The 15,217-nt window shown below is 37.1% G+C and overlaps 2 protein-coding genes and 1 long non-coding RNA gene across 4 annotated transcripts; 1 reads left to right on the plus strand and 2 right to left on the minus strand.

Moving 5' to 3' along the window:
- Positions 1-313: 313 nt before the first annotated feature.
- LOC131322999 (GDSL esterase/lipase At2g04570-like) lies at positions 314-2,514 on the plus strand. The gene is made up of 3 exons (XM_058354607.1): positions 314-830; positions 1,526-2,015; positions 2,178-2,514. Exons 1-3 carry the CDS (start codon positions 321-323, stop codon positions 2,369-2,371), a joined length of 1,194 nt encoding a protein of 397 aa, XP_058210590.1. The 5' UTR covers positions 314-320; the 3' UTR covers positions 2,372-2,514.
- LOC131323000 (uncharacterized) lies at positions 1,065-1,617 on the minus strand. Its single transcript, XR_009199053.1, has 2 exons — positions 1,489-1,617; positions 1,065-1,153 (listed from the first exon to the last, which is right to left on the minus strand). It is a non-coding gene; the product is annotated as an uncharacterized LOC131323000 (long non-coding RNA).
- Positions 2,515-3,719: 1,205 nt separating the features above from the next.
- On the minus strand, positions 3,720-9,508 carry LOC131323001 (zinc finger CCCH domain-containing protein 3-like). 2 transcript variants are annotated; one of them, XM_058354609.1, is made up of 7 exons: positions 9,132-9,508; positions 7,920-8,017; positions 7,739-7,801; positions 6,561-6,677; positions 6,096-6,404; positions 4,798-5,001; positions 3,720-4,398 (listed from the first exon to the last, which is right to left on the minus strand). In XM_058354609.1, exons 1-7 carry the CDS (start codon positions 9,196-9,198, stop codon positions 4,042-4,044), a joined length of 1,215 nt encoding a protein of 404 aa, XP_058210592.1. In that variant the 5' UTR covers positions 9,199-9,508; the 3' UTR covers positions 3,720-4,041. The 2 variants fall into 2 exon arrangements, with proteins under 2 accessions (XP_058210592.1, XP_058210591.1); XM_058354608.1 differs by having other exon boundaries at positions 7,920-8,095.
- Positions 9,509-15,217: the final 5,709 nt, after the last annotated feature.

Consider the following 15,217-nt stretch of genomic DNA (forward strand, 5'->3'; position numbering starts at 1 on the left):
AGCCAAAATGGCACCAAACTGGTGCAACATTACATTACTTTTTTTTTAACTTTTTAACACCGTAACAAATGATAAAATGATTTTCGCAAACTAAAGGAAGAGAAGCCCTTTCTAGTGGTTCGTCCGGCTTGTGGATGACTACTCTGTCCCAATAGGGCTCAGTGCTCTCAGATGTTTAGGCATTTTCCACCTGTCAGATTAATAAACTTTCTCCATTTTGAGCCCAAAAAAAAAAAAAAAATTTAAGCAAGGAAAAAATTCCTTTAAAAGTTACATGCCCTTTTCTTAAAAAATCAGTGCCCACACAATGGAACATACTCATGTGCGTATTAATTGAAAATCCCAGCAAACTTCTTGACTCAATCCCCACACTGAAGAGCCCCACTCCTCCAAAGTACAAACTTTCAACAGTATATATGTACATATCAGAAGGTTGTGGGGGAGAGAAAACAGAGGAGATGGCCAACACCAGTGCAACATTGTGGGTTATTTTAACTCAATTTCTATTGCTAGTTTTTGCTGAAGGAAAAAACAAGGTTCCAGCAATTATAGTGTTTGGAGACTCATCAGTTGATGCAGGAAACAACAACCAGATTCCAACCATTGCTAGGAGCAATTTTGAGCCTTACGGCCGTGACTTCTACGGCGGCCGGCCAACGGGCCGTTTCTCCAATGGCCGGATTCCGACCGATTTTATCTCTGAGGCGTTTGGTCTTAGAACAATTGTGCCAGCCTATCTGGATCCGGCACACAGCATAAAGGATTTCGCGGTTGGAGTCACGTTTGCATCAGCGGGAACTGGCTATGACAATGCAACTTCTAATGTGCTAGTGAGTTGCCAGTTATTTGAATCATATTGTTATTTGTAGCTTATTATTTCAGATTCCCATGTTTAACTAAGCAATTGATGTGCCAATAAAAACCATGGTACTGGACTTCCACTTTCAAACTTTAGTATAATTGCCTTTTAGCAAAAACAAAGTACCCACACAAGTAGTTTTTTTTTTTTTATTCAAAAATAACACGTCTTTTCAGAGTGGGCTAATTTTTTGGGATGAAAGAAGTACTAAATTATGATTCTTTTATAACCTCGTGCCCTTTGTTTTCAAGCCCATTATTGCTTATTACAAACATATCTTTAAACACCATGTACCTAATCCATTTGGAGCCACGTTTGCGTCAGCGAGAACTGGATATGACAATGCAACTTCTGATGTGCTAGTGAGTTGCCAGTTATCTGAATCACATTGTTATTTGTAGCTTTTTATGTTCAGATTCCCATGTTTAACTAAGCAATTGATGTGCCAATATAACCATGGTACTGGACTTCCATTTTTAAGCTTTAGTATAATTACCTTTTAGCAAAAAAAAATATGCACGCAAGTACTTTATTTTTTTATTAAAAAATCACACATCTTTTCAGAATGGACTAATTTGTTTTCAAGCCCATTATTGCTTATTACAATTGTATCTTTAAACATCATGAACCTAATCCATTTGTACCATCTACATGCTTTCATTGCAGTCTGTTATACCACTGTGGAAGGAACTAGAGTACTACAAGGACTACCAAAAGAAACTGAAAGCCTATCTTGGTGAAGACAAGGCCAAGCAAACCCTAGCTCAAGCACTATATGTGATGAGCTTAGGAACAAATGACTTCCTGGAAAACTACTACACACTCCCTGGTAGGCGGTCGCAATATAACATCGATCAGTACCAAGTTTTCCTCATCGGAATCGCCAAGAGATTTATCGAGAACCTCTACGGTTTGGGGGCTAGAAAAATATCCCTTGGCGGGCTTCCGCCAATGGGGTGTTTGCCGTTGGAGAGAACGACAAATTTCATGGGGGAAAATGAGTGTATGCAGAGTTACAACATTGTGGCCATGGCTTTTAATGCTAGGTTGACAAGTTTGATGGGGAAACTGAACAAGGAAATGCCTGGGATTAGAGTGGTCCTATCAAACCCTTATCCAATTTTGATGCAAATTGTTCAAAAACCCTCTTCATATGGTAAGTTTTGCCTTTAATTTCGCCTTATTTTAAGCACTAAGCATGCTCCACGTGACAAAAGTACAAACAACGACTGCATTAGATTTTGAGTGTACGTAGTTTTTAATTTCTCTGCTCATTCATTGATGATAATGGTACGCTCGGTTGGTTTTTCATGTGCAGGGTTTGATGACACATCGGTAGCTTGCTGCGGTTCCGGCATGTTTGAGATGGGTTATGCCTGCGCTCGGAACAACCCTTTCACGTGCTCAGATGCTAACAAGTTTGTGTTCTGGGATTCATTTCACCCCACGGAGAAAACGAATCGCGTAATAGTTGATCATTTGGTCAAGACTACTTTGGCTGTGTTTCTTTGATTTTTCATGCCCTTATTAATAACCAAACCAAACCAAACCGAGCCTTACGTTCCAATCACTTGAGGTCGGCTACATGAATCGGTTTCTTTCCTTGGTTGTAATTTTGATTGAATAAAATGAGGTAACATCAACTCCTTTGGCAAGCTTTTCGTGGTATGAAATATGCTTTCTGCCAGGGGGCGGTCCCAGGGGTGAAGGGGGACCCGGGCCCTGTACAATTTTAAATATTCTCGTGTATTATTATTATATTAATTTTTAGGTTATTTAAGAAAAATTCTACGGAATTGATCCCTAGAAGTCCCTTGAGTGAAATAAATTGATTAAAATTTCTCTCCGTGTAGGGTAAAAATCTCTAAAATTCCAAGTTATCAATCTTTTTTTTGGTTGCGTGTATGTTACTGTTAAACGATGGCTACACATATACACACAGTATAGTCTCTTCTTCAAACTCGCAAATAAAAATATAAGTATCATTTTTATTATGAATAAGAAAATGTATGTGGTTCGAGCCCCTACTAACTCCGCCATTGTTTTTCTCTTGTGATATATTTTTTTGAGTAAAAAGAAGAAGAAAGTTCAGTGTTAGTGGCTAGATAGGAGTAATAAACTCCAATACGGCTGGACAGATGGTAAGGAGTAAAGGAGACAGTGATGGAATTAATAACAGTACAACACCCCCCATTGCATTCTACATGACATGCTTTTGTGAGATTTCACAATTCACATCCAAAAAATATTTTAAGCCCAACTGCGAAAATTTTAATCATATCTCATCCCTTTTGGATGTACAAGCTAACCTCATGCTCTAATGCGGGCAAACAAGGACCAGACTAAGGTCTAAAGAATTATTCAGTTTTGCTGAGAAAAACGTAGAGGATGAAGTGACTAGTCTTAGCAATCCTCTCGTATAAGGCCCAAGGAATTGGAATCCTCGACACAAATCTAAGCGAAAGACCCTCTTGCAATCGGTGGTTAAACGATTTTGACATGAGAGATTATGCGTGCCATCAATTTTATTTCGGAGTTCATCACCATGAACTATCACCATTAGTGATTAGTGTGAGTGATATAATCTAGCAAAACAATACTCCATCCGTCTCATTTTCAGTGCCCAGCTTCATAATTCCAACTTATTAAGTATACATTATCATTATTATACATTTCACATCAATTTTTACCTCCACCTTCCAAAACCTAACACAAGAACAAGGTAGCATGCACGCGGTTTCAGCCGTTTCATATGTATATATCAAAATATAGATATCTAAAGGCTCCAGAAACTTCTCATCCCTAACTCGTATTTGATGGTTCTTGTCATGCAAAAGCAAAAGGTCACGAAGCCACAATATGCACACACAAAATTTGGCATTCGAATAAACAGCTACTTAAGCGAAATTACACAGCAAACAGCATCTGCCGAAACGAGAACAATTTTCGGCGAAAAAACATTCAAACGTTACAACTCTTCACCTGCACTTTATTCAACACAAAAAAGTGCCCTTCCAAATCCCCCAGCTTTTTCCTCTATCGAACGATAAACAACAATATCCATTTCCACATAACTGCAGGTGAAAGGGGGACCTGGAGGCACAAGTCTTCGAATTCGTTTGTCTGACTGAAACTCAGCAGCAAAATGTGAACCCGAGACAAAAGAGAGGAAGAGAATTAAATTAATCCGATTGTTCATGCGAAAGTTCTGAAGAATCTGACAAGGGTAGTTGAGGAGAAATAGCATGGTCTGATGCATTTTCAGGAGTTTCGGTATCCAGTTTCGGATTTTCGTTGACTTCAGCCTCAGGTTTATTGACCCAGTCACTAATACTAGCTAATTTAGGGGGAGATTGCTCCAATGAGAGGACCGTCGGCATATTCCTCTGATATGGGAAGACAGGCGGATAAAAAACAGGGAGAGCTGGAAAATTCAAATCAGAGTTGTAAGAATATCCTGTCAGAGGGTGGTCATATTTGCATGTTGGGCCGTATTCGCAGAGTCCATAAAAGCTGTAGTATGAACAAACTGGTAGCCCCTGCATTCGCAAAGCCATAGAGTCAGATAACAATAAGAGATCATATAAATGGAAGCATTCAACCTTAGCTATTATGAAGTAAGGCTACGTTTGGATCATAGATTAGTTGGAGCGGTTAACGAAGGGAAAGGAAAGCAATAAAAAAAAAAACCATGTAAATTTTGCTTATTCACTTCCTTGAACTTTTCCTCCCCTCCTCCCCCGTAAAAGCCTCACATATCCATGATCCAAACATGATCTAGCAAAGAGCGCATAGTCTCAAATAATTCAGCATGATTTCACGATGAGAGAGTTTATCCAAACTCATCTTCGTCGCTCAATAATTTCCTAATACAAATCTGAAGGCGCAAAGTGCCCAAAAACAGATCCATCACCATGTTAAAAAGATATAAAACTCACAGGTCTCGATGGAAGCCCAAGCGGGCCTAAGGAATTAGTTGTCCATTGAGCAATTCTCTCTCTTGGATGATGGTACTTGCAATCAGACCCATATTTGCAGCTTCCAGTGCTCATAAAACGACGGCATTCTGGTTGGTCGGGTCTCTCAGGTAGATAAGAAATGATTGTAGACGATTGCACCAGGCCACCGAAAGCTGCCTCACCCTGATTTGTGACGTTGTAATCAAGATCAGTTCCAGGAACACTTGTACTCTTGAAGAACATAAACATCCATTTTTTAAAACAGAAGAAAAATAACATCTCCATCTGAATGAGAATGCAATGAGATACCTCCTCACACGTTCCCATTATTGCAAAATAAAACTTTTACAAGATACAAGAACCTAAAACCTACTAACTTCAAGCTCGACTAACCATCAAATTTTCTACCAATGACATTTCCGTTATAGTTCAGTCCATTCTTTTTTATTAAGAAATGAAGACACTCTGTGGCCTGTGCCCTACATACATGAAACTAAGTAGTAGTACTGTAGTATGATGTATCTGACTCAAAACAATATGCTAGAAACACAACTACATGGAAGAAGAACACGAAACTGTTGAGTTAGATACATCCATCCTTCACCAAAATACTTGTATGATAGACTGTCTGGGAGATTGAGGGCACTAGATGGCTGGAGACTGCCGGAGGAGGTGAGAGATGAGCACCCTTAGAAGAGAGAGGATGAGAAATGACTAGAGCACAACTGTAGGTGTCTTCCTTAGTGGAGACCCTTAATTATATAGTGTGACAAAACATAGGGCACAAGCAAGTGGCAAGTGGACCTTATTATATAGTGTACCTTTCCTACAAAAGTTTGTCTACCTGGCAGCCAGTGTATCATAAGTCAATGGTCGTACCATAGAATCACAAATAGTTGCAAAGAGACAATACGAGCTCCAGTACACAAGGATTATTCGAAGCAATCAAATTAGTAGAAATCTAATCACCAGTGAGAAGCTATTCAACACCAGGAGGTGAACGTTCAAGAGACGGAGTTAAAATAACATTGTTTTGGTGGATTTCTAAACAATGGACACTGTAACTATTAGGAAAGTAAATATTTGGTTGTCTCATATTGACTGGGATAAGATACCATGGTCGACAAAAACCAAAGGCAACAGGTAAAAAATGTATCCAAATCCAGAAGCAATATGTGAAACTGAACAATGAATAAAAGTGCTTAGACACCAAGTCACTTTACCAAATGAAAAACACTTATCAACCTTGTTTCCAAATTATGACAATAGTCACTGACCAAGTAAGTGTTCCATCCATGTGCAGCAATGCCTTCAGAGGGAGACAAAACAACAGGTATGTATGCCTGGGGCCCTTGAGCAAAGGGACCAGATAGATACGGTACTCTTGGTAAGGACATTGTTGGAGCTCCTCCCCCAAAATGCAAACCAGATGAAGTCGGAACTGATGAGCTTGGAAAGCCATAAACAGCAGGTCCAGAAACGGGAGAAAAAGTTCCAGCACTTGCAGGCTGAGGATGATGAAACTTGCATGCAACTCCAAACTTACACGATCCAGTTCTCATGTAATGGGGACATGCATTTCCTTCCTGAGAAATTTATTAAAACGTCAAAAATCTGATCTCTATTGTGTATTTATGCCTAGTTGTTAATATGGCAACAATTCCAAAAACCGGGAAATGATTCAATTGATGAAACTGGCAGGACATGACAAGTGGGAGGAACCACAAGCAAGAACTAAGCACCTGACGCATTGGTAAGCCCAAGCTATTCAATTGGACAGGTCCTACACCATTCTTGTCCCGTGGGTGATGATATTTACATGCCGGTCCATATTTGCAGGTTCCTGTCTTAAGATAATGCTGAGGTGCAGATTCGAAAATAGACAATGAAGTATTAGTTGTCATAAACCACAATGAGAGTGAGAGAGAGAGAGAGAGAGAGAGAGAGAGAGAGAGAACTGGAATTACCCATAGACACTGATTCCTTGTTGCTAATAATCTATTATCGACATCACAAAGAATTGAACAACTTTTGGAAATTAACGTATACATCAGGTACAAATCTATTTCACACCATACACTTGTCATTGTCCTATTTGATTGATAGATACATCTCAGTCAATAAACTGGCTAAAATTACCCCGCAAGCATGAGCAGACATGACTATGCAGCACAAGCTTTACTTAATCAGGCAATGTAACAAAATAAATTCAAGCCTCAGAGATAATCCTCAAGCTCAACTGAAGCTACTATAGGATCAGAATTAGGATACATACACGCAGAGTATCTAAATTCAAGCTCACTAGAATTTGCAAAGTCCAGTTACAACTTCTTCCACCGAAGATATAAAACTGAAAACCAGAATGCAAGTACTCCAATAACAATCAGTTGACAAGCTGAACTTAACAGAGTTGGATTATATCTGAGACTTACATTACAAGTAAATTCTAAAACTTTTGGATGACATAGCAACAACAGTACTTACCATAACAATGACATAAATTGATATCATTAATCACAATGATATAAATCTATAACAAGTGACGAAGAAGGATATGCCAACAAACATATGGTTAAAATTGGCCTATGAGCAGTTTCAACTAGAGTCCAATCAAACAGCTTAAATAACCATGCGATCCTTTGAATCCCAAATAAAAGACTTATCTGTCATAAATTCTGAGAACCAGTTAGCTCTGTTTCATGCTGCAATTCTTCAATCACTGAATTACTTCTTCAACTCTCATAATAATCTTTTGTACGATGCATACAAAAGATGTCATAAAAGAAAAATACCAAGACTTTATTAATAAACTACACCAGGTTCTTATAACACATGTTATCTACTATCCTGGCAGGGGTATACAAACATCAATCAAATGTGGTAAAAAGAGAATTAGAGAACGATCAGCTAAGAGAAGTACCCCACAGACAGGTTGCCCGACTCTTTCTGGCAGTTCACCTCTGCGCTGAGTCTGCTGACCACCCTGTACACAAACACAAGTAATAACCTTAACCTAAATCTTTAACTGCAAAGGAAACAGGACAAGGAAACCCAGAAAGGGGGCTTTAAAGTTTTACACATTTATGCACAAATCAAGTTACCTGCCCAGCATAAACAGGGTGATTAAATCTACACTTGCTTCCATAACCACACAGCCCATTTCTCATGTAGTACATGCAATTTGGTTCCCCCGGCCGATCTGGGTAGTGGAAAGAATTAGCCACCACACCACTATCCTCATCATCAGTTGTCTGAATTTTCAACCTTTGAACGGCCTCTGCAATGTATTGATTTGGAATAACCAAAACTAGCAAAACGAGACTACTCCCTCCCAATCAAGTGGGTGAAAATTCAAAACTGTGATCAAAACACTTGCAACAATATTAAAGCACTCAACACATACATTATTTCTACATTCACACTGATGTAGTGATGTGTTCACACATACATAGTGATAAAAAAAAATCTTAAGTAATGGGTAGATCAATTGCACACGAAAGATGATTCCGCCGCAAATGACAAGCAAGTCAGTTGCCAAGATGAAGCCACATAGACCAATTTAACAAGATTTCAAAATGGGAGGGAAAGCTATCTCATAACTGTAAGACTCTTAAGATATGAATCCATATGTGACCTTACATAGATTGTACATCTGTTTGCAAAATCATATATCACTGTGATCTGCAATGTAATCGACCTTGCCATTACATTGGCGTAGTAGACAGGATCACAATTCCATAAGTAGATAGATACAGGGCCTGTTTGTGAGCCAAGGTTTTGCAATCTGCATTGTGCAGATTTACATTTTAGGCGTTTGGGAGCTGATTATACAAGAATGCATTCTAAGTGTTCGGAGGAGACTTTTGGATTCTCATTACAAATTCACACGCTATCCTTCAGCAAAATCTTTTTCCCTACATTATCATCCAAACACTCTTACGGATTCAGATTATAATAAATACATAAAAAATCTGTAATTTATCCTCCAAAATAAAGAATGTACAATTAATTGCTCCCGCACACCCCCACATATGGATGTTATGATCGTCCAGAGAAAGTTAGATAGTATTAACAACAAAGTAACCAATTAACAGATAGGGGGAAAAGACACAAGGAAAAGAACAATTTTTTTAAATAAAAAAAAAAAAAAGCAAGATACTAAATTTAACTACTTCAAGCATTGCTAATTCCAGTCATGAAAGTTTATTAATTTCCACATCATAAAAACAAGAACAGAACAACTACGAAACGACGATCATACTCCGAAAACCATCGCTTTATACTCAAACATGAATAGAAAACCGAAATTTTACCTTCGACTGATCGGCTGGACGATTTGGACAGGACGCCATTGCTCTCAACCGTGCGATTATCCGGCATCGGTGCTCGATAATCTCCCAGCACAATATTACACGAATGAGGATCAGAATATGTTTATATCAATGTGTAAAGTATGTGTAGAGAACCCTTGGTTTTAGTCAGCAATCAGTTTCTCTCTCTCTCTCTCTCTCTCTCTCTCTAGAAAGTGGAACCGGACTGAACCTGAGTCTTTTCTTTTTCTGTGACTGATCAATGACAGAGGTTGTGTGTGAATGGAGAACCAGAAAAGAAAGAATCACAGTAGTAAATTCTCCTCTCTCTCTCTCTCTCTCTCTCTCTCTCTCTCTCTCTCTCTCTATAGCTCTCTTTCTCTTTCTTGCTTTTTGTTTCTATTCAGGATTTTAGTCCTTTTTAGATGGACAAATTATATTAAACCCCCTCAATTATGACTTTTTTACTTAAAGTTTAAAACTCAACACTTAGCCTCGTTCCGCTTTCTTAAATACTTAAATGCTTAAAAAATAAGCATTTATTTTCAAGCTTAAAAATAATAAAATTACGAAAATTTGCAGGCTTGAGAATTATCAAACAAGATCTATGTTGTATATTTTTTTATTTCAGTAAATCTATTATTTTTAAACTTAAAATTTTTAAATAAATACTTATTTTTTAATGAGCGAAAGCAAAACACCCTTAATCCCCTTCAAGCTTCAACTATACGACTCATAGATGTCAATGGAAAATCATGATTTACTCTCTTGCTCGTTAATCATCTGCCCACCCATGTTCTTTTTACCTCAATCTTCACACATAACCTCCCTAAAAGCACCACATCGAAAACCAAATTCAGGTACCTCACTCCATGGAAAGCTATTTCAACATCAATCACCTCCTATCATGCGATCACCCTTTGATTCCCCGCAATTAACCTAGCAGTTAGGTTCTTTAACTCCGTCATCAACCTTTTCTAATTTTGAAAAATTACCCTTGGATCATTTTGTCATAATACTTATCTGTCATGTCATGTTTTGCTCACATGATAAGGTCCATCCAAAACCGAAATGGTTTGCTAACACATGTAGCTTATGTCATCAGATGAATACTTTGAGGGGGGTTAAGCATTGAGTTTTAAACATTAAGGAGGTTGAGTGAAAATCAGTCCTAGTCGAGTGGGCGTTTAATGCAATTTAGCCTTTTTTGATTTGGAAGCAGAGGAATATCATACCGGATCTCCTCTCACGGTCTGAAACTTCCCCATCTGAAATTCTGAATACTAAAATAAATAAATTGATGGTGTAAAGAGTGTAAATTCCATCCATCTTAGGTGGACAACTTGGATTTTAAACTACCATTATTTGTAGGTTCCATCATGTGTATATTATAGTAATCTAAACCGTTCATCTTGTAGGACTCACAAAGTAGTATATCTTCACAAAAAATCACATTTATTGAACAATGATAGATATATAAAAAATTGAAGTTTGGTTTTAAAAATCGACGGTAGATAAGTTTAAAGCTATAGCCGCCTATTTTATAAACTAAGATTTAATTTTTTTAATATACCTATCGATATCTGATAAATGTGATTTTTTGTGTGAATGTACTACTATACGAGCCTTACAAGATGAGCAGTTCAGATTATTGAAAAAAATATACGGCAGAGCCCGCAATGCGTGGTGGAAACCATGGTTGGAAAGAATTTATAAAATCAAAGTTCTTTTCCCTCGTGTACGAAATACGCGGATAATAAAAGAACCTGTCTGATGTATAAAGACGAAACTGTCTGCAAAGAAGAAAATAGTTCTTAGCTGTTTCAAAGGGTAAATTTGTCCGTTGATCGACTTTTGTTACGGTGTACTACTTTTTTTTTTTTAAATTGTCGATTTGTCGGCTTGGTTAGTGTAGCACTAGTAATAAAAACCAAACGCGAAAATGTAGTAAATATTTCTTTTTGTGTGTTTTGTTTCTGTTTTTTATTTGTAAAGCCAGAGGGCAGTTTTTGATTCGTGGACCAAAATGGGGTCCATAGGTATAACAAAAGTCTGCCACAATAGACAACGGAGTATAAAAATATCAATAAGTTTAGGTACACTATCGCCAACTACTACACCATTCATATATTTTTTGTATGACCCACCTCAAGTTTCAAAAATATACAGAAAAAATGTTCATAAATTTTAAAATAATATATTATGGGGTCCTGTAAAAAATCAACTCTAACAAATATTGATAAGTATTATTTCTTAATTCGTAGGAACGAAACTGTACAGTTGAGTAGTTTCAACTCTACAAATCAAAAAATAATACTTACCGATATCCGTTGGAGCTAATTTTTTATAAAGCCCCATAAAAAATATTATTCTAAAATTTATGGACATTTTTCTGTATTTTTTTGAGACCCAGAATGAGCTCCACAAAAGATGTAGTAGATGGATGATAGTGTATGTAGCATCTCTCTAAAAATAATTCAAAATGCTCTTCTTTTTTTTTAAAACATATTATGGGTCTCTATAAAAAATTATTTGAATCGGACATCGGTAAGAATTTTTTCGAGATTCAGCGATTCGCAGGGCGAACAGGAGATATCTCTAGGGGCTTTTTCCAACGGGATATTGGTGGACTTTTAATGATTCGCCCTTATTGATATCCAGTTAAGATAATTTTTAAAGAGACCCATAAAAAAAGGTATTAAAAAAGTGAGTTGTTCGAATTATCTTTGCGGGACCCGAGGTGAGCCATGCAAACACGTCTGTGTAAGATATGCAATACTGTATGTGTAAAGTGAGCCGAGTTTTTTAGGGTGAGTCATATATCGATATTGCCTTTTTCTGGTTTTGGAATCTTTTGGTTTTATTTTTTCAGTTCATCTCGAATATAAAAACAAAGACAAAATCAGGGCTAAATTCTAAAATTCAACTCTGAATAAAAACATGTTTAAGAAATGAATTTCAATCCTTTGAGGTCTTTTGTTTTTTTGTTTTTTTTTTTTGTCAAATGGAAATAATCCTTTGAGGTCTTTAGTTTACCTTGTTCAATTCTTTAAAGTTCCATTTTCTAGATTATTCAATCCCGAATAAAAGAAATAAGATTTCTTTGATAAAAATGGAAATAACCACTACACGCGGAACAAGTAATAATAAGTAGTAGTAACTTTTAAAAAAGATTCTCGCACCTCACTTATTTATCAATGCAAATTTTATTTCTTTACACACAATGCAATATTTAAAACACATTAAAAGACAAAATCTATAATTTATTCATATTAATTATAGGAAAGTGGGATTTGAAAATCTTTTAAAGGAAATTTACTTAATTAAAAAGGAGATCAAACTTTGGTTTTGCTTGGCACCCAAGAAAGTACAATTGCACAGCTACACAGATTTATTAGTATTTTGCAGTAAATTCGAAATACTGTAACAAGTATGGGAATTTCCACACAAGTGGTCCCCCCATGTGAACAAATGTACCCAAATCTTCCTCTGTTTAAACCCCAACCGGCTCTGAATTTCCTTTTCTTTTCTTTCTGAGAAACAGATTTTAATAAGTCAAAGCAGGGGCCAATGGCGAGACCCAGGTAGGCATTTCTGCCAAACAAATCACTGCGCATGGTCGTAAGGAATGACGATGGTTGAGGTCATGAGAAATCTTTGGGTGCCGACCCTCGTGCCAAAGAATGCGGAATGTAAATGCCGTCTTCCTCTACCTCAAAAATCTTTCAGGCATACTTGACTAAAAAGGGGATACTAATTGGCGGTATTCATTGGCGACTCTACCCGTTCAAATGTGTTTTGGACAGTTCAGATTTACTCTTTCTCTCTCTCTCATCTCAACCCAGATTTCAACCATCCAAATCTGTGTAGTACCCGTCCGACACCCAAAAACTTCTTAGACGTAATGACCATTGACCAGCACTATGTGAATTCCTTCTCCAGTTCGCGTGGTTACTATAACAAAGGAAATCTTATACCGATAATACCCGAATCGATTAGCAAAGATCGATCGGAGTGGTAGTGGTTTACCCAAGTTTTTAATTGCGGGTTTGTTTTTTGTTTTTAAATTTGAATAAAAGACTGATTTTTTCGGTTCGTTTATGTTGTATATCAATACAATTTCGGGTCGGAAAGGATTAGGTTTCAATAATTCAAGTCAGATGACCACCCTTTTTGGAAAAACCCCAAATCGAGCCGATGATTTAAATCAATTTCGATTAGGGACTGGTTGAAAAGAAACCCGTTGAGTATCGATTGAGTTCTCTTTCAATTATAAATTATGGGTTCGGGCCGAACTGATCAATTGTGCAGGTGGTTAAGGTTCGAGTCGTGCAATTGACGCTTCTTTGAACTTTGCCCTTTGCAAACTCTTAGAGGGACGTGAAAGCTATAGCTCTTTGGTTCTTCCTAGATCCCGGCCACCGTGAGGTTGGAGTCCTATGATTCCTCCCAAGAAAGGGCTGTTATGCCAAGTTGCCCCTCTTCCACCCATTTTTATATGGTGGAAAAATAACTAAAGAATTTCCACTTTGGTGGAATTGTTTGATCGTCTAGACAAGTAGTCTCTCAAATGGTTGTGATCAAAATTTCGTACCTAGATTTGATCGGGCATATATTTGAGCATAACTTGAAATTATTAAATCAGTCGTGTAAATGTATAGTTTACCATGAAATATGTTTGAGCATAACTTGAAATTATTAAATTGGTCGTGTATGTTGCACACACGTTGCCAATCATTTCATGGTAAATTATTTGTACCATTTACCATGAAATATGTTTGAGCATAACTTGAAATTATTAAATTGGTCGTGTATGTTGCGCACACGTTGCTTGGAATATTTACTAGCAACTGTGACTTCAACAATATTGGATCATGGTCAATTGAATTTTTCAAAGTCTTGCAATGAATTATGATTCGCAACCATATTTGATGGAACATGAATTATTTTTCATCAAAATTGGAAATTGGTCAACATAACATAATAAGTTGACCATGTTGGTGCTGAGTTCAAATTAGGGAAATTCCTTTTCCTTCCTTTAATGCTATAAACGTGGAATTTTCCTTCTTTTAAGTTTGGATTAAGGCAAGTTTCAGTTACTAATGATAACGTCTGCACTAAATGGAACGAGAAATCAGTGGGATTTGTTGGAATATTTGAAATTTTGAAAATTTTCCTCTCTTCCCCTCTTATATCTCACTTAATTGCATATGTTTCCATATTCATCCTAATCCCATAAATTTAGAAAACAGTAAAAGTAACTCTCTCTCTAGATCTCTAGTGCAAGGATAATAAGGGTAATTTATATAATGGAATGATGAAAACATAAGCATAAAAAATGAGCAGGATGAATTCTTACATGGCAAGGCTAAAGAGGATGATTATTTAAATTTTCCGGTTCTTAACCCATCTGATTTTCCCCTTTGGCTTCCAAAGGGTAGGTCTAGAGTTCGACGCTATGGAGAGACGTCAAACCCCCTGTAGTTGTTAACTTACTAATTTCCACGCTAATTCCTCATGTACCACATGACGGTGCCCCAAAATCATTCAATAATTATTCGTTGACGATGATGACAACTGAACAACCACAATATAAAAAGCAAAACCAGTAGCCACTCGAGTCTCAACATATGCTAGTCTTGGTCCTTGAGTTTGAATGGAAATTATCTCTCTGTAAATGGGTTTAGTTTGCTAGTCTTGGTCCTTAAGTTTGAGTGGAAATCTCTCTGTAAATGAGTGCAATTTTGTTCACCCTCCTCAAAAGAGGGTGAACATTATCCTTCCTCTTATTGATAGAAATGGTGTTGATTTGTTTGGTCCTCTCTCATTACTGGTAACAATTACCCTAGTGTAGATCTCGTGAATAAAATTGCCACATTTTTACTAGCTCATGATAACACAATTTTTTTATAGCGTCTTCGTAGTACCTACAGTCCCACACTTCATAAGCAAAGACGGAACTAGGGCTTGGCTTATAGGTGCCAGACCGCCAAGGCCACCCCTATTAGGAAAATCCCATAATTATCTTATATTTTTTGGTTTTATTTTTGACTTTTACCTGTTGGCTCCCCATTGATTTGTATGCAAAA

This window comes from Rhododendron vialii, chromosome 4a (genome assembly GCF_030253575.1).
Source record: "Rhododendron vialii isolate Sample 1 chromosome 4a, ASM3025357v1".
In the NCBI taxonomy this organism is placed as follows: domain Eukaryota; kingdom Viridiplantae; phylum Streptophyta; class Magnoliopsida; order Ericales; family Ericaceae; genus Rhododendron; species Rhododendron vialii.